The 25647-nt window shown below is 43.5% G+C and overlaps 1 protein-coding gene across 3 annotated transcripts in view; it reads right to left on the reverse strand.

Moving 5' to 3' along the window:
• The window catches only part of LOC124545071 (CB1 cannabinoid receptor-interacting protein 1-like), a 774949-nt gene that overhangs the window by 193305 nt on the left and 555997 nt on the right, over window positions 1-25647 (reverse strand). For all 3 annotated transcript variants that reach the window (XR_006967587.1, XM_047123880.1, XM_047123879.1), the window contains exon 3: window positions 21423-21567. Coding sequence is in view for 2 of the 3 variants with exons in the window: in XM_047123880.1 (XP_046979836.1) it covers window positions 21423-21567 (145 nt within the window). In the remaining variant the exon portion in view is untranslated. The remainder of the gene's footprint in view (window positions 1-21422; window positions 21568-25647) is intronic.

Here is a 25647-nt window from a genome sequence, read left to right on the forward strand (position 1 = left end):
TGCCTCTCTCCCGACTTCCATATGGTGTTTATCTGTTTCCTAACTTCAAAGAAAGACTACTTGAGGTGGTTTCAGTGCAGATTATGTTGAGAATATTTTTTTACTTTTTTTGCAAAACACGGTGTTAACTATAATTGTACTAAACTTTTCACGCTGCTCTCGTGTTCTGTATTTTTGGAAACCTATTTTTGTTGTGATATGGCTATTGTCCTCTCAGATACTAAATTTTTGCCTGTGTTGCTTACAGGCAATCGAAAACTGAAACTGCTAACCCATCTCTTATTTTGCCGACAGTAAAAGAGATCCCTAATTGCCTGAGCACAACGGGACAATAAAACTGAAGGGAAAGGCCTGGAAAGGCGAGAAATGTCCGGGAAAAGGAAGGAGAGCACCAGACTAAAAGCTATCGTGCTTTTAGTTTCGTGACATTTAACGACGATGGAGCAGGCATAAAGAAAAGGAACGCTGCGGACTCTTTCGTCGCCAGCGGAGCGCTTAATTATGTCTGAAATAAAAAGCCGAGCAGCAATTAGGGGGATGCGCTGCGAGACCGGAATATGCAGGGGACGCCTGCTCCTGCAAATGTTCAGGTTGGGAGAGGAAACTTGACGATAAGTTTCATTTATTTTGTGGACACAGAGAAATGTGGACAGCTCCAGAATAGACATATTATGACTAAGTGCAGCAGTTATATGGATATGATAGCTAAATGAAATGTTAAACGTGGCTGTGTAAGCGGTGATCAAAAAGTTTCCGTTCGAAGGCCGTGCGGTCCAGAATCGGTTATGCCAATCAGGAAAAATCGCCGTGAACAATGAGGCAATCCTCCCGCCGGCACACCAGGTTTAAGATATCCGTTTGGTTAAACACAGTATCATGCTTCATGAACAAGTCCGTAACCGTATGCTACACATCCTCTGTAGGCCTTGAAGGAATCGTCGACCCTTCAAGACCTTTTTTAAGGGACGAAAGGTGTGATTATCGCTTGGGGAGAGATCAGGACTATAGGGAGGTTGCTCGAGTGTCTCCACTTGGGTAGACCTAACTTCTACTTGCTTCGACAGGCACGGAACTTGGTGCACCATTCCACAACGGTGGCTTTCGAAAGACATGCTGCACCACGAACATTCTTCATTCTCCGATGAATGTCTACTGGTGTTTGTTCCTCAGCAACCAAGAAAATGGAAAATGAACAGCAACAGGCTGCTTCTACACACACACACACACACACACACACACACACACACACACACAGAGAGAGAGAGAGAGAGAGAGAGAGAGAGAGAGAGATCAGAAATACATGAATGTCACACTAGTCCCTCGCCTACACGTCGTCCTTGTATACCCGCATCGCAGTCGCGTCACGTTGCATATCCGCTAGAGCAACGCTCTTAGGCGGCAACTTTTTGATCGTCCTCTTACACATGTGTAAGCTGCAGACCTGACGCGTGTCCCTGCTCGCTCTTCTAAATGCTGAAACGACTTTCTTCTTTTGACACCTTGTGAATGCAGAATGACGCCAGTACTGTGGTTTAGGAACGGCCAGCTCTTTCGGCAGACATTACTTACTGTCCTGTTCTTGAGCACAACCCAGCCTAGCAAAATCCTCAGGTATATAAAATCTAAAATCTACAAATATAAGGTTTTTTTCCAGCTCAGTAAACGGTTTGATAACGTCAGGGACTGGAGCCTATGAGAAGAAAACTCTCAATATCCATGAACCTGTCTGAAATCAGGTTTAAGCACCCTCTCCTCTCTCTCTTGCCATGGAAAAGAAAATAAGTAAACTGAACATGAATTTAAGTGGTTAATAAGTTTTCTCTAACGCCGTTTGTCTGGAGTTCTCCCTTACACGAAAATAAAACATGTACTACAAACAGTATAGTCCGGAAGCAAACAGAAGCTTTTGAGATGAGGTATTACAGAGGAATACTGAAGATTAGGTGGAAAGTTCGGTTAACCAACGAGGAGGCACTAAATATTTCTGGGGAAAAAAGATCTTTATGGTACAACTTGACTACATGAAAGGCTAGATCGACGCAACACATTCTAAGGTCTCAAGAAATGGTACATTTCATAATGGAGAGAAGTGTGTTGTGTGGAGGGGGTAAAAATAGTAGAGGGAAACAAAGGCTCGAAAGTAGTGAGCAGGTTCAGTTGACTGTAGGTTGCAGTAGTTATACAGAGATGAAGAAATTGGCATAGAATGAACCAGTCTGAGGAGCTGCGTCAAACCAGTCTTCAGACAAAGATCACAGGACCAACTCCAACAATTTTATTAAGTATTTATATAGTCTTCAGGATCATATTTAGTTGGAAAAGAATGCCAATATTGGTCGTGGAGAAAATATCCCTGCCAATATGCCACCTATTGCACCAAGAAAAATTAAATATGAAATAAACGACTCAAAGAATAGAAAAATGCGAACTAGGTTTAATAACAACAAATTTTACAAGTATGCCATTCAGCATCATGTCTTAACTGAATTGTGTTGTACAGCTAGATTCATATAATACATGTACTTCCTTCTCTGTAGTTTTTGTTAACATATTACTAGAAGAAGACAACAAATCTGACAGAAATTTGATCTCAAAAGTTACACATTATCAATCAAAATAGTGAATAAGGAAATTTCTGTTATTGTAGATGAAACCAGTTACCAGAACAAGTCACATAAAGGAAGGGCTTTCCAGAACTGGCTATCAACACCCTTGAGTACAATAATATACAATCTTCATTGAATATACAATAATCTTTAAGGAACTACTCCAAAAGTAATACTGAATAAAATGTATTTGGAAGTTAAATCACTTTTCATTAAGTATGTTCGCAGCAGCAAAGCCCAAATTAATTGAAAGAAACGGAATATTTGGAAAACTGTCTCCTGAAGAAGAGTCAAAGGAGCAGATGTTACATCATCAAAATCAATTACCTCAGTTCTACATTCTAAAATTAGAAGAGTTCAATGGAAAATCAATGAATATCCATACTGTGAAAGATACGAGATTTTACGAAGAAATGGAGTTGTTTAAGAGGTAAGTAACGAAGTAAATACACATTGTGGTCTACATATTAACTTAAAAAAGTCGCTGAGATAATTGAACTCAAAGAACAACTGAAAAAGTTAAAGAGTGTATAACTTGAATATGCAATATATATATCATATTTTGAAGAAAATATGCAGGGTTAGTCATTAACTATTGCCATCAAGAATAACTCCGAAAGTATGAAAGGAGCTGAAAAATTTGTGGGACAAAAGTTGCATGGGACAACGGGGCCATAACATGACATTGGTTTTTTGTTGCTAGGTGGGGTCGCTTCAGACATATGAAGGACAACTTTGCTTTTTTAAATGGGATGCTATAGTTTGGTACTTATTTTCTGATAGCAGGTATCGAGACGAATCCAATGATGTGCGACAGTAAGGTCTTTGAAGGTCAGCGAAGGCCACAAAGATGACATGAACGTCCATTTACTGAAGGTGTTCAAAGTGACGACCACTGATGTCAACGCAATGCTGCATCTATCGAAGCACATGCTCTGACAGTTCTCTCTCGCATATCTTCAGGTGTGGTTGGAACGTCTTTTTAAACAATGTCTTTTACGAATCCCCACAAGAAAAAGATCCAGAGGCGTCAAGTCTGGCGAACGAGCCGGCCACGACACATCTCCTCCGCATCCAATCCAACGATTTGGGAATTGTCTCTGCAACTCATTTGTAGCTGTTAGCGAAAAATGTGCCGGACACCCATCGTGTTGAAACCACATTCTGCTCGTTGTACTTCTTCCAATAACCGACCTAATGTTTTTGCAGGAATGTGGTGTACTTCCTACCATTAAGACTTCCTTCAATGAACTAGAGGCTTATAAAGCTGTCCTCCAGAATTCCACACCTAACATTCACCGACCACGGTTTTTGGTGTGCAACTTTCCGCAGCCAACATGTATTTTCAGTTGCCCAACAGTGCATGTTATGCAAATTAACATTTCCATGGTTGGTGAATGTAGCCTCGTCAGTAAATAAAGTCAAATTAATGGATGTGTCATCCATCTGAATCTGAAGTTGAGCCTATCGGCAGAATTCAATGCGACACATACAATGCGTACCAGTTAATTCTTGGTGGGGACTGATATGGCAAGGATGATATCTATGGCGATGTAGAACACGAACAACACTACTCTGGCTCATGCCAGATTCCCTTAAGATTTGATGCGAACTAACACAAGGATCTCAAACCTTAGTGGCATGAGTACCAATTTCCGTTTCCTCATTAGTAACTTTCCTTTGGCGGATATGTTTCCTATGCGTTAAAGATCCAGTTGTTCTCAATTTGTCATTCACATATTTAAATGTGCGACTTGTAGGGTGAGTACGTTGAGGATGTCTTTCAGCGTTTAAGTCTCTAGCTCTCACTGAATTTCGTTGTCATTCACCATAAATGAGAAGCATATCGACTTGTCCTTCTAAGGAATAGATCATTCACATTCGCTTGATTCGACGATACTAGTCTTACCATTCCTATCAGTATTGTATTGCGAAGCCGCCGAATTGTGTTTACATGTCAATGGCACGTTAGATGGATACGCTGTATATGGCGAATATTTACTATTTACACTATATACAAGAGAGAATTGTCAGAGCATGTACTTCGGTAAGTGCCGAAGTGATAAGGAATACCACTCAGTCCATGATTAGAAGATTGCAACACTGCATTGATACCACTGGTCATCACTTCGAACACCTTCTGTAAATGGGCGCTTATGCCATCTTTTTGACCTTCGTTGACGTTCAAAGACATTACCGTCACACATCACCGGAGTCGTCTCGATAGCTGTTATCCGAAAATAAGTACCAAACTATAGCATCCCAATTACAAAAACAAAGTTGACCTTCATATCTATGACGCGACCCCACCTAGCAACAAAAAACCAACGTCATATTATGGCCCCCATTGTCCCATGCAGCAAAAAAATGGTTCAAATGGCTCTGAGCACTATGGGACTCAACTGCTGAGGTCATTAGTCCCCTAGAACTTAGAACTAGTTAAACCTAACTAACCTAAGGACATCACAAACATCCATGCCCGAGGCAGGATTCGAACCTGCGACCGTAGCGGTCTTGCGGTTCTAGACTGCAGCGCCTTTAACCGCACGGCCACTTCGGCCGGCCCCCATGCAACATTTGTCCCACAAACTTTTCAGCTACTTTCATACTTTCGGAGTTACTGTAGGTGGCAATAGTTAGTGACTCACCCTGTATAATTTAGTAACAGTTGATGAATGGTGAGACTTGACATTGGAATTTGGTGTAAGTGTGCACATTCATCCCAGTGTTAATAAGATGGTAAACTAAAATAATCGAGAAGAGGAGGAATCGTTATGAATCAAATGTAGATGGGTGTAAAATTTTATAAAACTGAGTTTGGTGAAAACCACATCGCGATCTGACTGAAGCAACATGAGATATTTGAATTTTAATTGCGCTTAATGATCTGCATTCGCGGGAGCCGGCGGAGACGCCGCATATAGCCATTGACAGGCAGAGGTGTGCGCAATAACGCAAGTCAGGATGAAGGGGGAATCCAGATGCAATCTGGAAGTTCAAAGGCTGGCTGGTTGGGAGATAGGAGAAACTGTGTAGTACCATTCTGTGAAGGTCGTCACTGGAGCCATCGATTTCAGCTATATATAATATACGAATCTTAATAATCCTAAAATGTATGTCTCACGTCACTGAAGCCCAGGACGGGCAGCAGTGGGGGCTAAGCGCCATTGTTAGAGAGAACGCAGCTGTTGTTTTTAAGAGCTCGGTCGTGTGACGAATCCGAGCTCCACCTCTACTGCATAACGAGGTTTGGTTTTACTCATGCTGAGTTAACAACGTCTAATCAAGCACAGTTGTGTAGGCGTTGATTGGTATTGACAATGCGTATTTTCATTTGTGACAACCTACTCAGACTGAAGACGGTGGTGTACAATTTTGGAAGTCCCCTGCACAGATTTTGAGCCATTCTGCCGCTACAGCCTATAATTATTGAGAAAGTGTGGCCAGTGCTGGATTTTGTACACGAACTAACCTCTCGACTACATCCAATAAATGTTCGATGAGATTCACGTCGGGCGATGTGGGCGGCCAGATGATTTGCTTGAGCTGTCCATACTGTTCTCAAATCCAGTCGCGAACAATTGTGGCATGATGACATGGCGCATTGTCATCCATAAAAACTCCATCGTTGCTAGGGAACATGTAGTCCATGAATGCCTGCAAATGGTCTTCAGATAGCCGAACATAACAATTTTCAGACAATTATGAGTTTGGTTGGCCCAGAGGACCCAGTCCATTCCATGTAAACACAGCTCACATATTATGGAGCCACCACCAGCTTCCACAGCGCCGTGCATTATGAACAGGTGCTCGATCGTGTTGAAAGATGCAATAGCCATCCCCGAATTGCTCTTCAACAGTGGGAAGCAAGAAGGCGCTTAAAACATCAGTGTAGGCCTCTGCTGTGATACTGCCACGCACAACAACAAAGGGTGAAAAACTAATAGTTACATGTATACAGACAATAAAGGAAATTCTTTATCTTTAACAGCCATAAAATATACGCCCACTGAAGATGCTGCAACTGCAGTGAAATATGTTTGGGTTAAAAAACAAAATTGTGTTTTGCTGAAGGCGGACATTATCCAAAATCATATGTATCGTTAAAGCAACCGCGGAAAAAAGAGCTTCAACCCCAAGATGAATAAAACCATGAATTATATCACCAAAATATAAACTGCGCTAGGCGGTGCACTCTTTCATATTTCATCAGCAAACGATTGCGCCGCTGTAGACACACTGTTTCTTGTACACCAAACGCTTCTCCTTGTTTAATGAAAGACATTTCAACCGTACAAGTGCTAGTAAAAACTTGAGGGGGGCGTTATAAAATGTGCGCGTGTCTCAGCAACTGGATGTACTAGCAGTATTGGCATAAACTGGAAACTACGTCTATGTGTGAGCCATGAGTCACTCACGAATACTGGAAGTGAGTAATAACTTTTCGCGTTAAAAATATCTGTAAATTTCCTTGATCTTCAGATACTGACTTTTACACTTCTAGTGAAGACTGATGCCTCTCCGAGGTTTGGGTTCCACTCTCAAATAGCACCTAGGAGTTGACGTTTGTCGTGCACAAGGACAGAAGGACTGCAAAGAAAATATCAACGTTTATGTCTTAAGCTTTATCTTCGTCGCCTATAGTTACTTTTGTTATGTTGTGGTGAAAACTATTTGCTAGAAAACCGTGTGTTCCTATAAGGTAAATGTGTTTGCTAATCCGAGAGCTACAGCAGGGTATGCGAGGTAGAATAAATGGCTCTGAGCATTAGGGGACTTAACTTCTGAGGTTATCAGTCCCCTAAAACTTAGAACTACTTAAACCTAACTAACCTAAGGACATCACACACATCCATGCCCGAGGCAGGATTCGAACCTGCGACCGTAGCGGTCACGCAGCTCCAGAATGTAGCGCCTAGAACCGCTCGGCCACTCCGGCCGGCGAGGTAGAATACGCGCCCATAGGAGGTAGAGACGAACCGACAGTATCCAAGTACGTAAGTTTCAACATAATCTCATGTAAACTTTTGTTATCGTCATGTATTTTGACTTTCGGAGGCGTTAATAAACAAGGTGTACATGCAGGAATAGTAACTGTTTTATAAGGTAATTAATAGACTAATTTGAATAAAATATTCCATTCAATAAATCGTACAATTTTTATTTGTGGTAGTGGTAAGTCCGTATTTCGCCTTTTGGTATTCTAGTTGCTGTGGCTATATTTGACGATTGTCGATTTTGTTTCGAATTAGAAGTTTGAAGTCGTGTTTTAGTTTTCATAACTGAACGTATCAACGGTAACTGTGATTCTCAAATGTTGTATGTTGACAAATACGGCGGAAAACACGCATGTACGGCGTCTGTCCTCATTTACACCGGTTCAACCCTTCGAAGAGAAGATGACGGTAGGGAATTAAAATTTTGTCATTGGCTGGTTGAAAATCCCCGAGTAATCCCATTACAAATGTTTAGTGTTGAATACACGTTACTGGTGACGGTATCAATAACATACATAACTCACATTGGTGATCCGACGAAAAGAAACGTATCTTCGCGGAGACATGATTTCAAGAACGCTTCTCTGTAAATTTGCGATGTGGTTTGATAGAACTCAGTTCATTGGGCCTCCTGCGTTAACCCATTGTCTTACAAGGTCACGTTCTCCAGATTTTTCTTGAAAACGAGCCTCCAGAATTATATGAAAACGTTCCTTTGGTTACAAAGATGGTTATGTTCTTGCAGCATGGTTGGGTGGTTGAGTTGGGGGAGGGGAACAAACAGCAAGGTCATCGGTTCCATCAGATTAGGGAAGGATGGGGAAGGAAGTCGGCCGCGCCCTTTCAAAGGAACCATCCCGTCATTTCCCTGAAGCGATTTAGGGAAATCATGGAAAAGCTAAATCAGGATGGCCTCCCGAATGCGAGTCCAGTGTGCTAACCACCGCGCCACCTCACTCGGTCATGCAGCATGACGGGGCCCTTGAACATTCTATGCATAAAATGATACATCATCTAAAACAAACATTCCACGGAAGATGGATCGACAGAAAGAGTAACTTTTCTTGGCTATCAAGGTCCCCGGACTTTACCACTTTATACTTTTACTTGTGCGAATGGTTGAAAGGAAAAGTTTACAGAGGAAAAGGAAACAAAATATGGCTCTGAGCACTATGGGACTTAACACCTTAGGCCATCAGTCCCCTAGAACTTAGAACTACTTAAACCTAACTAACCTAAGGACATCACACACATCCATGCCCGAGGCAGGATTCGAACCTGCGACCATAGCAGTCCCACGGTTCCGGACTGAAGCGCCTAGAACCACACGGCCACCGCGGCCGGCTGAAAAGGAAACACAGGAGATAAACTGATCAGATTATGAATAGCACTGCCCCCAACAAAAGAAGGCCAACACGACCTCGGAAGAGGTTGTCAAGGGATTTCGAAATTGCACTGAAGTCAGAGGTGAAATTTATGAAAATCATTTACCTTTTCTTAGCTCGTTTGAATGTGTATTTGAGTTATGTTCAAAAAAATGTGTGTGAAATCTTATGGGACTTAACTGCTAAGGTCATCAGTCCCTAAGCTTACACACTACTGAACCTAAATTATCCCAAGGACAAACACACACACTCATGCCCGAGGGAGGACTCTAACCTCCGCCGGGATCAGCCGCAGTCCATGACTGCAGCGCCCGAGACCGCTTGGCTAATCCCGCGTGGCTATTTGGGTTATATTCTAAAGGCTTTATCTCTGGATACATGTTATATGGAATGTTTTATCGGGTTAGTCTATTCTTCCACCTCTTGAAACAGCCTGTATTTTGAGTAGTGTTTTTAAGCTTATTTTAAGTAAGATACGCGACTGAGTTTAGAAACAGCAGTTATATAGAATAATTTGATTAGGTGTGCCTGCAGCAAGCAAATGAAGCTGTGGCAAAGCGCGTAAATCGGAATTGTCGCACTCGTTACGTTTATTTGAAGCAACGACTAAATGAAAGTTTTCTTCGTGGTTACTAGTTGTACATAACATCTGAGAACATGTACGTAAACGTATATTGCATTTAAAATGAATTACTGTTCGTTTAAATTGTCCACATTACTTGAACTCCTCCGTGTCGACTTCCTCAAATACATCAATTCTATCTGGCTTTGAGGTATATTTTCCGATAAGGATACGGTAATTTATTCGTGTCTGCTGGCGCTGATTACCATACTTCGAACACAAGCAGTGGTGTCTGTCTCTAATAGTGTACGGCTGTGGTAGTTCAGGTATGCAGCGGCTTGGAATGTCTGAAGTCCGAAACAGAAGCCTCACCTAAAAGCTCTCCAGCAGTAGCGGCCAGAACAGGATGCTTAGCTTACAGCTGCAGCAGATGCTTGGAATTCCGTTACTGCAGTTCTGCTGGAATCAAGGCGATCTTTCATGTCAACGAATGGGCTTATCTCATTCAGGTCGGCCAGCCTTTTTCTATATTTCTCACAGTCCAAACGTTTGGCGAATAAAGTTTTGTCACATGACCTCCAATATTAACAGCAACGACATATTTTTCGCCTTTCAGTAATATTCCAATTTTAACACGCTTTATTGCTTGGACTCAGTAGTTTCCTATATCGGGCTGTGGACCCCAGGATCATAAAAGTCTATTCACACCAGTCCTCAATTGAAGGGAAGGGAAGGGAAGGGAAGGCTACAATCAAATGGAGGTATATTCACTCTAGGCGGAACGTCAACACAGCATCACTTTGCTTAAGCCAATACTGAACGGTGAAAGTGAGGTTATGAGAGACTACCGTGATATAAAAATTCGGAATATAGTATCAAAATTAAGAAATTAGCTTAGAGAATAGAATTTATTAGCATATCAAAATTCGTAACGTATGTTAACAAAAGCTCTATCATAAACTTTCAACACAGATGAGAGGTGAAAGAATAGAAAAAGTATCGTCTAAACAATTCAAAATGATTATATTTATTTTCTGTGCAAAATATATATTTACAAACAAACCAAGCAATATTTAGAAGACAACAGAAAACGGTTCTTTACTTTATTCAGTGAGTTTTGTTTTTCGTTCTCAGGACCAAATAACGCAAAGAAATAGTGTTTTTCCCCTTCAATGGAGACAACTGTTTCACTGTTGCAAACAGTTCTTTTTTAACGCAGATTGTTTCATCTGTTTATGTTCTTATTTATTTAATTATCCAATCACAGAAAAACCTAAATAATATGTAAGCAGGCTGTTTAGGTTTTTATTTTGGTATCGCCACGTAGCGCTCTGTATGAAAATCACTGACTGTGCTGTGTGCAGTCTGCGGCTGGTTGATATTGTTGGAGCCGGCCGAAGTGGCCGTGCGGTTCTAGGCGCTGCAGTCTGGAACCGCGAGACCGCTGCGGTAACTGGTTCGAATCCTGCCTCGGGCATGGATGTGTGTGATGTCCTTCGGTTAGTTAGGTTTAAGTAGTTCTAAGTTCTAGGGGACTAATGACCTCAGAAGTTGAGTCCCATAGTGCTCAGAGCCATTTGAACCATTTTTGATATTGTTGGAAAACTGGCTATTGTACTGTTGGGCAGTTGGATGTGAACAGCGCGTAACGTTATGCAGTTAGTGAGGCTCCAGCAGTGGTGGCTGTGGAGAGAGAGATGCCAGAGTTTTGAGAGATTACTATGTGAGTACGATCTGGACGTGTGTCCACCAGAAAAAGGAAATTTGTAAAGATGGGTGTCATAAATTGAGATTTTATATATATATATATATATATATATATATATATATATATATATATATATATGAGATGAGTTTTGAACTTTATTAAGGTAAATACATTGTTTGTTCTCTATCAAAATCTTTCATTTGCTAACTATGCCCATCAGTAGTTAGTGCCTTCAGTAGTTTGAATATTTTATTTAGCTGGCAGTATTGGCGCTCGCTGTACTGCAGTAGTACGAGTAACGAAGATGTTTGTGAGGTAAGTGATTCATGAAAGGTATAGGTTATTGTTAGTCAGGGCCATTCTTTTGTAGGGATTATTGAAAGTCAGATTGCGTTGCGCTAAAAATATTGTGTGTCAGTTTAGTTAAGTAAAGAGAGAAACGTCTGAGTACGTTCAGTTTTGCTCAGCTGTTTGAAAATCAAATAATGTAGAAGATTACCAGCACAGTCATTTTTTAATTTTTCCGAAGGGGACGTTAAAAACCTGGCCTCTTTTTTGTGGAGGAACACTCAGAGGAAAAATATTCGAATTCTCATGCAGCCTTCGCTTTGGGTAACGAAAACTAATGTGTCAATAAAATAAGACACAATGGCACAAAATCGACTACCAGAACAGGAGCAGGCGGGCGAAAATAGGTGATGCCTGTCAGTTCTCACGCTTTATGCTGCTGAGCTAACATGCGTCATCCTTAACTGAACAGCGACGGCTCGTTGCTGATGCCGTAGGTTCGTATGGCGTACACTTACATTTATTCCTTTCCTTATCAGTAGATCTGTGTAGCCTGCAAATTACCTCATGGGATCCACCCTACAAATAATAGCACACAACTTGTAAGTGCAAGTGGCACAGCCTATGTAGCTTCAAAACGACGCCGATACCTTGCAAATTCTAAAAATAAACGTTGTAATTCCACATGGTTGCAAGTCCTCAAGTAGTAGTTTGTTCGGATTTTGCAGCTTAAAACTGAGCAAACTGGTTGTAAAATATCTAGAGAGCATAGGTGCACAAATGCTTCAGATCGTTAATCACCAAAGTTGCAACGAAACCTCATCCGTGAACAGCACATATGGACTAAAATGAGGGTTGTCACACAGCTGGATGAACCATTCGCAGAAAAGTACCCGTGCAGGAGAACTCGCTGCTGACCGTGCCTCCGGCCGCTGTGGCCGAGCGGTTCTAGGCGCTTCAGTCCGGAACCGCGCTGCTGCTACCGTTGCAGGTTCGAATCCTGTCTCTGGCATGGATGTGTGTGATGTCCTAAGGTTAGTTAGGTTTAAGTAGTTCTAAGTTCTAGGGGACTGATGACCTCAGATGTTAAGTCCCATAGTGCTTAGAGCCATTTGAACCATCTGACAGTGCCTACAAGCGTTGTGCATAGTACGGTTACAGCAGGTTCTCGTGTAGCACTCTTGAGACAGCAATGCGGTCAACCTTACTTGTTGAAGCTAATTGTCTTATGCTGACACTAAGGTTGTCATGAACGGTACTTAGTAGTTCCTCCTCCAGCCGATGTGTCCTCGTCCTTCTAGGCCTCCCCCGGTCGCGAGTAGTAGGCTTAAATATCTCATGCTCCCGCCCGCAGCTCGTGGTCGTGCGGTAGCTTTCTCGCTTCCCACGCCCGGGTTCCCGGGTTCGATACCCGGCGGGGTCAGGGATTTTCTCTGCCTCGTGATGGCTGGGTGTTGTGTGATGTCCTTAGGTTAGTTAGGTTTCAGTAGTTCTAAGTTCTAGGGGACTGATGACCATAGATGTTAAGTCCCATAGTGCTCAGAGCCATATCCTATGCTCCCTAAGACAACCATCAGTCGTTTCAAAGTCCTCCTTTTGGGAGACAGTCGTCCTGGAAAGCTTTCCCGATAAAAACGTTGAGCGCCACGGCCATTACAAACTGCTAATCCACACAGCAAGTGGACATCTGCCGAATCCGCTTTTGAGAACTCTTCCATTGCACTGCGACGGAAACAAAGCCCGCGATGAACACTGAACAGTTAATGTTACGCGCTTGATGCTGATACAGCGGAGGAGAAGATTAGCGTTTAACGTCCCGACGACAACGAGGTCATTGGAGACGGAGCATAAGCTCGAATTACGGAAGGATGGGGAAGGAAAGCGGCCGTTCCTTTTCGGAGAAACCACACCACCATCTGTCTTAAGCGATTTAGGGAACTCACTGAAAACCTAAATCAGGATGGACGGACGCGTGTTTGAATCGTCGTCCTCCCGAGTGCGAGTCCAGTGTACTACCCACTGCGCTACCCCGCTCGGTGCTAATAGAGCAATGAAGTTAGTCACATGTCTACACAATTAAATGAGTCACATGTCAACGTTACCTTCGTTCCTTTGGAACAGCCAACATTGGTGGTGAACCTAAAAATTACAGCTCACTGTAAATTCTAACCATCTGTAACCAAGAGGCTTTCTTGAAAAGTTCATGTAAGAAAACGTTTGCTGTAATGTTGTTCTGTTTCTTTGTGTTTCCCACCATTAATGTGATCATGAAGAGAAGTGGAAAAACAACTCTACAACGGAAATAAAGCGTTTTCTGATCCATACAACACATTGTATTTCTCTAAGTGTGAGGAATGGTTCCTGAAATCCTTCCTTTTTGGTACATCCAATATATAAAACGTGAAAAAGCGAATGCGACAAAGTACAAATTACTCATTTCAAGAAAATACTACCCAACATTACAACTTGTTGCCAGCATGAAGTCCTACTCTCGCGAAAGTTACGAAGTACATTGATTTTAGTCCAACGTGAAAATATAGAACACCACATGGCTTTTTAGATTTGCAAAAGGCCTATCACGTTGAACTAGTTTCTAGGTTGTGAGAAGTAATGAATAACCATAATATTCATAAATGTTATGTACAAGCCGTTAGAAAGCTGTATTTAGACGATACATGTTGAGTTAATGCTGGGAAGTTACTGTTAAAGAAACTTAAGGCTAGCAAAGGACTCAAACAAGGGTGCTGCTTAAAATATTTTTGAACGAAGCCTTGAAAAAAAGGAAAAGGAGGTGCAAAAACGTGGGAATTAGAATAGGTGATGACATCTTGTTCATCATGAATTTCGTCGACGATCAGGTCATTTTCGCCAAGGAAGATGAGGAAGTGTGTTATATGTTGAGAAATCTTAAAGAAGAATAAGAACAATGTGGCATGAAAATAAACTTCACAAAGATAGAATACTTGGCTGTCGGAGTTTGTTAAGGGTGATGGATCTACAGTAAAGTGTAGTCAATGATATAAGTAATTAGGTACAGGCATTTCAGACAGAGATGGAAGCAACAGGGAAATACAGCACAGGATAGGAAAGGGAAGCGAAAGGTGGATATTAAGCAGCTACACTTCTTTATTTGGAGTAAAAATATGTCAAAAAATTGAAAAGAACAATATACAAAACAGCATAGTTGAGAGCATTGCTCGGTATGGTGCTGAATTGTGGAGTTTCTCCATGGTCAGTCACAAGAAATTAAAAGACAATGGATATGTAATTTTGGAGACGAAGTTGTGAAGCAAAAAGAATAGACACAATAAGAAATGAAGTGCTACGGAAACAGATAGTAGTTACCAAGAATACTGTAGACACAGTTAAAAACAAACGACTAGCATGATGTGGACACGTCAGAAGATGGCCTTTTAGTACATGGCGCTGGAGACCTGCACGACAAAAAAATGAAGACCCCGGATACACTGGAACGACGGAGTGAGGCGTGCGATGAAGGACAGGACCATGCGAGGACTAGCAAGACAGAAAGAGACGGAAACTTGGATGCGAGAGACCCCGCATCGTGTAGAAAACCCGCAGAAAGATGAAGAAGTGAAAATTTCTAAGTTCGGCTCCTCAACGACTCATTCAGAAACAGAATTCCATTGGTTGCCCCACACAGAAGATTCGCCATGTGCCGAGGCCAAACTCTGCAGCTTCCGACAGGTAGGTGTGTGCTGCTTCGAGCGCAAAAACCCTCATACGACGGGGCGCGAGACGTGCAGTTTGCGTAAGCTCGCTTCCTCCCCAATACTAACTTGAACTGACTTGCTTCAGCCGATTAGTGTAAAATTTAGAAAATGGACATTTGTTCGAATTTCGACAATAATTATATTAAGATTGTTCTAATTTTTCCCCTCTTTCAATGACACTCAGTTTGAGACTTTACAATCGGCTCTACAATTACTGGTTCTCTTTTTATCAGAAAAACGGTAAATATGTCAGTTCATAAAAGTAAATCTCCCAGGGAAAACATATCTGTGTATTACTCTACTCATCTACACGGGCATGTCATTCCGAACAGGCTTTTTATGTGCTTCTCAATAGTGCTTCCAAACATTAGTTTCACGTCACTTTAAATTTACAGATATTTTTATTAAACGGCGTTTCAATTACATGCTAAGTGTACTGAGAAATCAAAGTTATATCCACAATGCTTTTACATAAGAAGAAAGGTAATGTCTTTTTCTACCTTGTGTGGTGCTCTTACTACGTCTACTCGTCTGAATTACGGCGTTCTGGCTGAATTTGCATTTTTTTTTTTTTTACTTTTATTCGTGTTGTAGCATCTGCATCATTTAATCGGTAGCCGAGACATTTTCGTTTGATGCAGCTGTTAGTAGTACCTATTGTTTTTGCAGTTATACAGATGTAATAGCGCTTTATGTTTTAATGACAGCCGAATTGGTTGATTTAGTTTGTACTACTCTCATGCTCATAAATTAAGGATAATGCTGATACATGGTGAAACAACGCTGTGGTGCGCGGTTTGCGGGTTTAAATCACTTCGGGGTATGACCATGCGGTGCATTTAACCTGCGGTCGTCGCACGGTCAGCGGTCAACATACGCAGAGGTGTGTTGGTGCATGTCAGAGTACGGTGCAGCGAGTAAGGGTGCGGACGTTTTCATACCTGCTAATGGTGACTGTGTGTTGAAAATGGCTCAGAGAACACACATTGATGACGTTATGAGGGATAGAATACTAGGTGACTGGAGGCTGGTCAAACACAGCAGGTCGTTGCATGGGCCCTCCGTGTGCCACAAAGTGTGATCTCAAGATTATGGCAACGATTCCAGCAGACAGGAAATATGTCCCGGCGCTACAGTACGGGATGTCAACAGTGTACAACACCACAAGAAGACCGATATCTCACCATCAGTGTCCGCAGGCGGCCACGGAGTACTGCAGGTAGCCTTCCTCGGGACCTTGCTGCAGCCACTAGAACAGTTGTTTCCTGACACACACTCTAGAGACGACTGAACAGACATGGTTTATTCGCCCGGAGACCTGCATGTCGTATTCCACTGACACCTGGTCACAGGAGACCCCGTAAAGCCTGGTGTCAAGAACACAGTACATGGTCATTGTAACAGTGGTCCCACGTTATGTTCACGGACGAGTCAAGGTATAGTCTGAACAGTGATTCTAGCCGGGTTTTCATCTGGCGTGAACCAGGGACCAGATGACTACCCTTTAATGTCCTTGAAAGGGACCTGTATGGAGGTCGTGGTTTGATGGTGTGGGGTGGGATTATGATTGGTGCACGTACACCCCTGCATGTCTTTGACAGACGAACTGTAACAGGTCAGGTGTATCGGGACGTCATTTAGCACCAGTATGTCAGCCTTAACAGGGGTGCAGTGGGTCCCACCTTCCTCCTGATGGATGATAACGCACGGCCCCACCGAGCTGCCATCATGGAGGAGTACGTTGAAACAGAAGATATCAGGAGACTTGAGTGACCTGCCTGTTCTCCAGACCTAAACCCCATCGAGCACGTCTGGGATGCTATCCGTCTTCAAACCCCTAGGACACTTCAGGAACTCCGACGAGCACTGGTGCAAGAATGGGAGGCTATACCCCAGCAGTTGCTCGACCACCTGATCCAGAGTATGCCAAACTGTTGTGCGGCTTGTGTACGTGTGCATGGTGATCATACGCCAAATTGATGTCGGGGTACATGCACAGGAAACAGTGTCGTTTTGTAGCACATGTGTTTCGGTACGGTTTTGTCAACTTATCACCAATACCGTGGTCTTACAGATCTGTGTCGTGTGTGTTTCCTATGAGCCAAGTTATTATTTCCACGTTGTGTGGCACCATATTCTGCAATTATCCTTAATGTATAAGTGTAGTTGAGTATCCGGCGTTGGCTGGGTATGTATATATTCCGAACTATTAGTCCAATTCCCCCCCCCCCCCCTCCCCTCACCGCTGCCTATCTGCTTCTCCCCATCTCTGTCCACCTCCTTCACCCTCCTCTGTCTCTCTGTTCATCTGCTCCTCCCCCTCTTTCCACGTGCTCCTTTCCTCTCTGTATATCTCCTCCTTCCCCCGTCTCCGAGCATATCGTCTTCCCCCCCCCCCCCCCCTCTCTGGCCATCTTCTCCTCTTTCCTTTCCTCTCCCTCCTACAACCTTTCTATCTCAATTCCCTCTTCCCTTTCTCTGTCCCTTTCCTCCTCATCACCTCTCCATCCATCTCCTTTTCCCATCTCCCTCAGTTCATCGTCTCCTCCGCCTCTCTCTGTCCAACTCGTCCTCCCCACATCTGTGTCCATCAGTTCAGTGTTTATGACGTCATATCTACTGATCTATGTCTCGTACAAAGATATAATTTTACAGGTATATTCAGTGGTATATGTGAATAGTCTCTGCAAAATATTTTGTGATTAGAGTTATTAGTAAAGAAGTAATAAATTAAAAGGTCATGCCTGATGCGGCAATTTTGCTGCGTGAATAGTGAAAATGCAGTAAGTGATAAACTTCTTTCCTTTCATCATTTGCTGCGGGATGTGAGCGAGAAAATGTCTCTGAAATGTCTGCAATTATGTTTAAAGTTTGTTGCAAGTGACTAAGTGCACTCATTCTCAGATGCTGGGTGGACATATTTCCGAGGGTATTTTCATTACGTCATTACAACTACAAGAAAATGCGTTCTTTTTCACCAGACGCGTTCCGCTTTATTGAGGTAAGTCATCATCAGTGGACTATAACAAAAGATACTTTAAAAGTTTGATTTGTTTTTAAGATCGAAAAACAGTTCATTAATAATTTAAATTGTATATAACTTTAATTAAAGCCCACAGATGACGTCTTATCTCAAAACTCGAAACGCGCCTGGTGAAAACATAAACATGCCTTTACTCGTAGTTGCAACGACGGAACAAAAATATCCTCAGGAATTGTAAAGCAACTACGGACAATATGGCCACACAAGTGAAGAATTTAACTGGATGAATATTGCCTGCCTACTTGCGCGCTGTGACCTACGCTTCTTTTACACCCCCACCACCCTCACTCCTCCCTCTTTGAGAGATAGGTGGTTATAACCCAGACAGCAAGTGATATGCGTATCAAAGCTGGTTGAAATCGAGCCAGTGGCTTATGAGGAGAAGTTTAGAAGACGTACATCCACTTTCATAATGTATATGGATACCATAATATTGTCAATTTCCATTCTGTAGACTGTTGTGAATGCTCGATGAGCTCCCCTGATTAATACGAATAAATTATGTGCTTAGGTTGTTTCTCTACAACACATGCATACAGAAGGCAGCCGCCTCCCAGAGAAGCCCAACTTGGTACGCAAAAGTCAAAGTCCTAGCGATCAGCTCTAGTGCACTCAGCCACGCCTCCTGCTCGATTGTAGCAATCCGTATGTTATGCTCCGCCTCGCATCGCTACGTACTTCACGGGCGGTTCAGAATGGCGGTATACCTGCTGTGCTGGCTGTCTCATCACAGTCACTGTCACCCCATTACTATCAACGCCAAAAATTTCTGCTTGATAATCCTTGACGACGACGTCTCTTTCCTTTCCATTGCCGATGTGTGTGAAATGCACTCTGAAAGGCTGGCCGGTATGGCCGAGCGGTTCTAGGCGCTTCAGTCTGGAACGGCGCGACCACTACGGTCGCAGGTTCGAAACCTGCCTCGGGCATGGCTGTGTGTGATGTCCTTAGGGTAGTTAGGTTTAAGTAGTTCTAAGTTCTAGGAGACTGATGACCTCAGAGGTTAAGTCCCATAGTGCTCAGAGCCATTTGAACTTTTTTTTTTTTTTTTTTTTTTTTTTTTTTTTGCCTTCTGAAATGATTTGACGTTCCGGTCACTGACGTCCAGGGCGAATTGACATTATTAACCTGTGCGGTGCTTCGATACGGAATTAAAAGCGCTGTCTAATCTCTTTGCCTACAGTGTGTAACCAACAAGGGGAACTCCCCATCGCACGCAGCTCAGATTTTGTGGTAAGAGGGCCAAGTGGAGAAGTCGTCAAAACCTGAACACAGATCAAGCATGAAAACAGGAAGAAGGTGTACTGAAATGTGGAAACAATAAAATGGAAACAGTGAACGGTCCAAGGACAAGAAGTGCAATATAGCGCAACCTAAAAGAGCAACGGCATCATGGTGCAGTGTCACGATGTTGGACTGCCACACAAATCAGCCGTGTTCATTTTAATGTTCGCTGTATTCAGGTTTGTGTCTGTGCCGTGGTGTAACGTGTGTCTGCAACAGCGAGTTGTATGGAAGGGACCTATAACGATAGTTGATTCTGCCCAACTACTCTTTAAGCGGTGTAACGTCCGTTTGCAACAGCGAGGTGTAAGGAAGGGACTTGTAATGACAATTGCTTCTGCACAACTACTCTATTAGCAGCCGAAAAGAAGTGGCTTTCGATTCGGATCCGCAAACATTTGATGACAAGGTGACAAGTCAACCGAATCTTCCACCGGAAAACATGAGTGGTGGGTCATACACATACCTAAGGACATCACACACATCTATGCTCGAGGTAGGATTCGAACCTGCGACCGTAGCGGTGGCGCGATTCTAGACTGTAGCGCCTAGAACCGCACGGCCATCCCGGCCGGCTCAAAGTAACAGAAAATTGCTCAAGTTTCAAATGCTACAGGTTTATTGGTGATTAGTAGTATCTGCAATATCTGCGTTATACGACGTACTACGCAGTGTCCTTCAGACAAGGCTGCTTATCTGAAGGAACAGACACTGCAGCAAATGACAGCCGTATGAAATAAGTTAAATGTTTTTGCAATTGCCAGTACGATTAGACTTCCCTGAAGAGTCGGCCGATATATCATTTCCTCCTGCGTATGTCTCGTGGAAAGGTCACCAAGATAAAATTATATTCGAGCCCACGTGGAGGCTTATCAACAACCGTTCTTCCCGTGGATCATTTGCGACTTGAAGATCAGTGTCAATGGAAATTTGTGCCAGACCTGGTCTTGAAGATGGATACCCGCTTATCACGAGTGGTCCCCTTAACCACTCAAGCTACCGGAAGACGCAATCGGAGCCGACCCGAAACTCCCATGTGTTACTGTGTGTCCGCTGTCCTGTACTTGCATAGTTTCTGTGATTTCTGTACAGGGAGAGCTCCTCAATGGTATTGTTGCGGCCTTGTTTAGGAATGAAACAGTAGTTGCAGTGTGTGTGTGTGTGTTTGTGTATTGCACGACATATTAAGCACTGTCCTTGAGACATGCACGCATAAACTAAAAATACTATTTCATGCATAGACAGGGCCGCGACAGCAATAATGAAAGTCTCTCTCTGTGCAGAAATCACAGCTTCTGAGCAAGCACAGGCAGGGAACACATGGTGACATATGGGAGTTTGGATTCATCCTGGTGGCATGCTCGGGTAAGCACGAATTTTCGTTGTCACTGACGCTTTGTGCAGCTGAAGTCTAATCGAATTCGTAACTGCAAATACATTTAATTCATCACTGATGAATCTCTTGCGTTCATTTGAGTCTGTCAGCTCTCTTGTGTTAAAAGAAATTCATAACAACAGTTTAGAGAATCTTTTTTTATACACAATGTCTTTTCTGGGTGAAGTGATAGGATTTTTGTGGCCTGGCACTTAACCGCTCTCATTTACCGCTCTCAAGACCACGGTTGCTAACGTATTTCAGTTATACTGTTAGAAGCATTGCTGTGCGAAAACGTTTTCCTCTTACATAAGCAGCCTGCTCATTGCTGAACTGTTAGGGCAGGTTTCGCTCCTTCGTCCAGCGAGGCACCTCCACTTCACTGTGCCTGCAGAGCCACACGGTTTGGCAGGGTGGAGTTCAGTACGGCGGCCACCTACCTTCATGATGATGGTGAGGTCCTCGCGGGTGCCCTTCTTGCTGGGGCTCAGGCCCTCCGTGTTGTAGTAGGAGGAGTAGGCGCACGCCGTGCTGTCCCGCGCTCGCTCGCAAGGCTCCATCTCCTGGCCCTGGATCACCAGGCTCCTGCACACACAACAACAGGCAGCGCGTCACCAACTCTGTGCAAAATAACTCGGACCGCAGCTGCGCAGACGGCGCGTTAGGGATCATAATGGCATTGAAACAGAGGATGACACGCGTAAAGCTGAAATACTAAACACCTTTTTTCAAAGCTGTTTCACAGAGGGAGTCCGCACTGCAGTTCCTTCTCTAAATCCTCGCACAAACAAAAAAATGGCTGACATCGAAATAAGTGTCGAAGGAATAGAAAAGCAACTGAAATCACTCCACTGGACCTGACGGGACACCAATTCGATTCTACTCAGAGTACGCGAAAGAACTTGCTCCCCTTCTAACAGCCATGTACCGCAAGTCTCTAGAGGAACGGAAGGTTCCAAATGATTGGAAAAGAGCACAGGTAGTTCCAGTTTTCAAGAAGGGTCGTCGAGCAGATGCATAAAATTATAGGCATATATCTCTGACATCGATCTGGTGTAGAATTTTAGAACATGTTTTTTGCTAGCGTATCATGTCATTTCTGGAAACCCAGAATCTACTCTGAAGGAATCAATACGGATTCCGGAAACAGCGATCGCGTGAGACCCAACTCGCTTTATTTGTTCATGAGACCCAGACAATATTAGATACAGGCTGCCAGGTAGATGCCATTTTCCTTGACTTCCGGAAGGCGTTCGATACGATTCCGCACTCTAGCCTGATAAACAAAATAAGAGCCTACGGAATATCAGACCAGCTGTGTGGCTGGATTGAAGAGTTTTTAGCAAACAGAACACAGCATGTTGTTCTCAATGGAGAGACGTCTACAGACGTTAAAGTAATCTCTGGCGTGACACAGGGAAGTGTTATGGGACCATTGCTTCTCACAATATATATAAATGACCTAGTAGATAGTGTCGGAAGTTCCATGCGGCTTTTTGCGGGTGATGCTGTAGTATACAGAGAAGTTGCAGCATTAGAAAATTGCACCGAAATGCAGGAAGATCTGCAGCGGATAGGCACTTGGTGCAGGGAGTGGCAACTGACACTTAACATAGACAAATGTAATGTACTGCGAATACATAGAAAGAAGGATCCTTTATTGTATGATTATATGATAGCGGAGCAAACACTGGTAGCAGTTACTTCTGTAAAATATCTGGGAGTGTGCGTGCGGAACGATTTGAAGTAGAATGATCATATAAAATTAATTGTTGCTAAGGCGGGTGTCAGGTTGAGATTCATTGGGAGAGTCCTTAGAAAATGTAGTCCATCAACAAAGGAGGTGGCTTACAAATCACTCGTTCGACCTATACTTGAGTATTGCTCATCAGGTCGGGTTGACAGAGGAGATAGAGAAGATCCAAAGAAGAGCTGCACGTTTCGCCACAGGGTTATTTGGTAGGCGTGATAGCGTTACGGAGATGTTTAGCAAACTCCAGTGGCAGACTCTGCAAGAGAGGCTCTCTGCATCGCGGTGTAGCTTGCTGTCCAGGTTTCGAGACGGTGCGTTTCTGGATGAGGAATCGAATATATTGCTTGCCCCTTCTTATACCTCCCGAGGAGATCACGAATGTAAAATTAGAGAGATTCGGGCGCGCACGGAGGCTTTCCGGCAGTCGTTCTTCCCGCGAACCATACGTTACTGGAACAGGAAAGGGAGGTAATGAGAGTACCACGCAAAGTGCCCCCCGCCACACACCGTTGGTTGGCTTGCGGAGTATAAATGTAGATGTAAATGTAGATGTAGGGGACGGGACAACGGTGCTGGAGGAGGGCTCCGTTGTGAATCGACACCACGCAGTAGTGGGGGATAGGAGTCCACTTCGACAGCTGAACCCCACTCTGATGATACAGTGATTAGTACTGCGTACTATCCAGCAATACAGTGATTAGCACTCTGTGCCGTGGAGCAATCTCCACCACGCAACACATGGATTGTAAGTAGTCAAAACTTTTCTAATGACGTCGAACCGAAAAAGTAAGGTCTCCTATTTTCTTGGGAAGTACATAGACCTGTTTATTTCTACAATAGTTTACATCAGTTTACAGCTTGAACATTTAGCTATTTTTCGACATAATCATCATTTCTGTCGCTGCATTTTTGTAGACGCTGTGGCAGTTTTTGTATGCCCATCTCGTACCAGCTCGCCGCCATGCTATTCAGAAAGTTATGAACCTCTTCTTTCACATCGTCGTCGGAGCTAAATCGCTTTCCGGCCAAATGTTCTTTTAACTTAGGGAACAGGTGATAGTCACTGGGCGCCAAGTCAGGACTACAGGGTGGGTGGGTGATTTATGTTCCACTGAAACTGTTGCAGGAGAGCAACAGTCTGCCGAGCGATGTGCGGGCGAGCGTTGTCATGGAGAAAGTGTACGCCCTTGCCGAACATTCCTCTTCTCCGGTTCTGAACTGCCCCGTTTGAGTTTTTTCAGAGTCTGACAGTACCTGTCAGCGTTAACAGTGGTCCCAGTGGACATAAAGTCGATCAAAAATACCCTTTTTCGATCCCAAAAAAGGTTGTCATGACTTTACCGGCAGACTGTGTTTGTTTGAATCCGCGGCTTTGGCGAAGAAGGATGCCGCCACTGGCGTGATTGTTGCTTGGTCTCAGGTGTAAAGTCATATCCCCAGGTTTCGTCACCCGTAACAATTGAGTCCAGAAAGTTGTCCTGTTCGGCTGCAAGGCGGTGAAGAAATGCGCGGGAAGCATCAACTCGTTGTCCACCGAGGTTCCAGCGGAGGGCGAATGAATGAGAATACCTCCGAAAAATATCGAATAATGCGCCCACCACTAGTTGGTGATGTTACTACTGTCTCAACTTTACAGGTTTTACGTGGCTTTGGATGCAATAACTCGTCATGATGTACATAACAGGTGATTTAGTCAAAGGAACTGCCGTCGTAATGTTTTCAGACAGTTCTGCAACTCAATAAGTTATACAGCGCCTTTCACGAACGTTCATAGTAAAGTTACATTCAGATTACCCACTGTCATATATTGACACTAATAGGGAGAGATATGGGTAGCTAATAAATAATTTCAGTATATATGTAGAAACAAGCGACATGATGCAATCTGCTTGAAGAGACTGAAAGTAGCAATAAAACAAGATTTGAGAGTGAATTCAAACGTACAATGCTTTTGAAACGTTCCACTAGAAGGTGTATGAGCAAGGTGAGGTTTGGGGGTGGACAAAAATATTGAAACACTAAAAATACGACACATTACCATGCCTAATAGGGCGCAGGAAAACTGTTGACATCCGAAACAGCTTCGAGTCGTCTCGTTATACCAGCTTTCCTGCGAAATACTGGAAAGTTCAGGTAACGATGAAGGCGGTGGACGGCGATCACACAACCTTCCCTCCAAATTAGACCACAAAGGCTCAACCACATCTGGTTATTGTGATGGCCAGGAGAGATGCGCCAGTTCATCGACGGGCTCACAGTACCAGTCCTGGACGATGCCATCAGTATGAATAGGGGCCGTGCCGTCTTTGAACAGAGCATCACCATAGTCCTCTACACTGTGAAGTGGGATGTACCTGATCAGCCAAAATGGTCGCATAATACTTGGCAATGATGCGAGCTTGCGGAGTAGCCATTGTGCCCTTGGAATGCGACAGTATCCTTGCATATATCATCACAGAGCCCCTGCCACTTTTCACTCTTGGCACGTGAGCTCGACCAGAAGTTGGAAACAGTATGAAACATGGTTCATGCAAACAAATGACTTTCTTCGATTGCTCCATAGTCCAGGATTTACTGCTTTGGCACGACGTTTTCCTGTTACGAGCATTTGCATCACTGATGAGTGGTTCTGGAATTCGAACTCGCCCTATTTCCTGCTTATGGAGCTCCCTTCGTAATGTTTGGGTGCCGCCAGGGCTCGTGAGTGCAACATTCAGTTCTTAAGTGAGCTTTGTAACTGTCGGCCTCTTATTTTTCGTCACACTCCTCTTCACTAACTGTCCGTTACGATCACTTAACACACAGTTTCATGTGCGCTGTGACGTAGCTGATGGTCTTTTCCCGCTGCATGCAGTGTAAATCTTCTACAGCCGCCTGAAACACCAAACACTTCCGTTGCCTTGGTTAGGGAA

This window comes from Schistocerca americana, chromosome 8 (genome assembly GCF_021461395.2).
Source record: "Schistocerca americana isolate TAMUIC-IGC-003095 chromosome 8, iqSchAmer2.1, whole genome shotgun sequence".
Classification (NCBI taxonomy): Eukaryota; Metazoa; Arthropoda; class Insecta; order Orthoptera; family Acrididae; genus Schistocerca; species Schistocerca americana.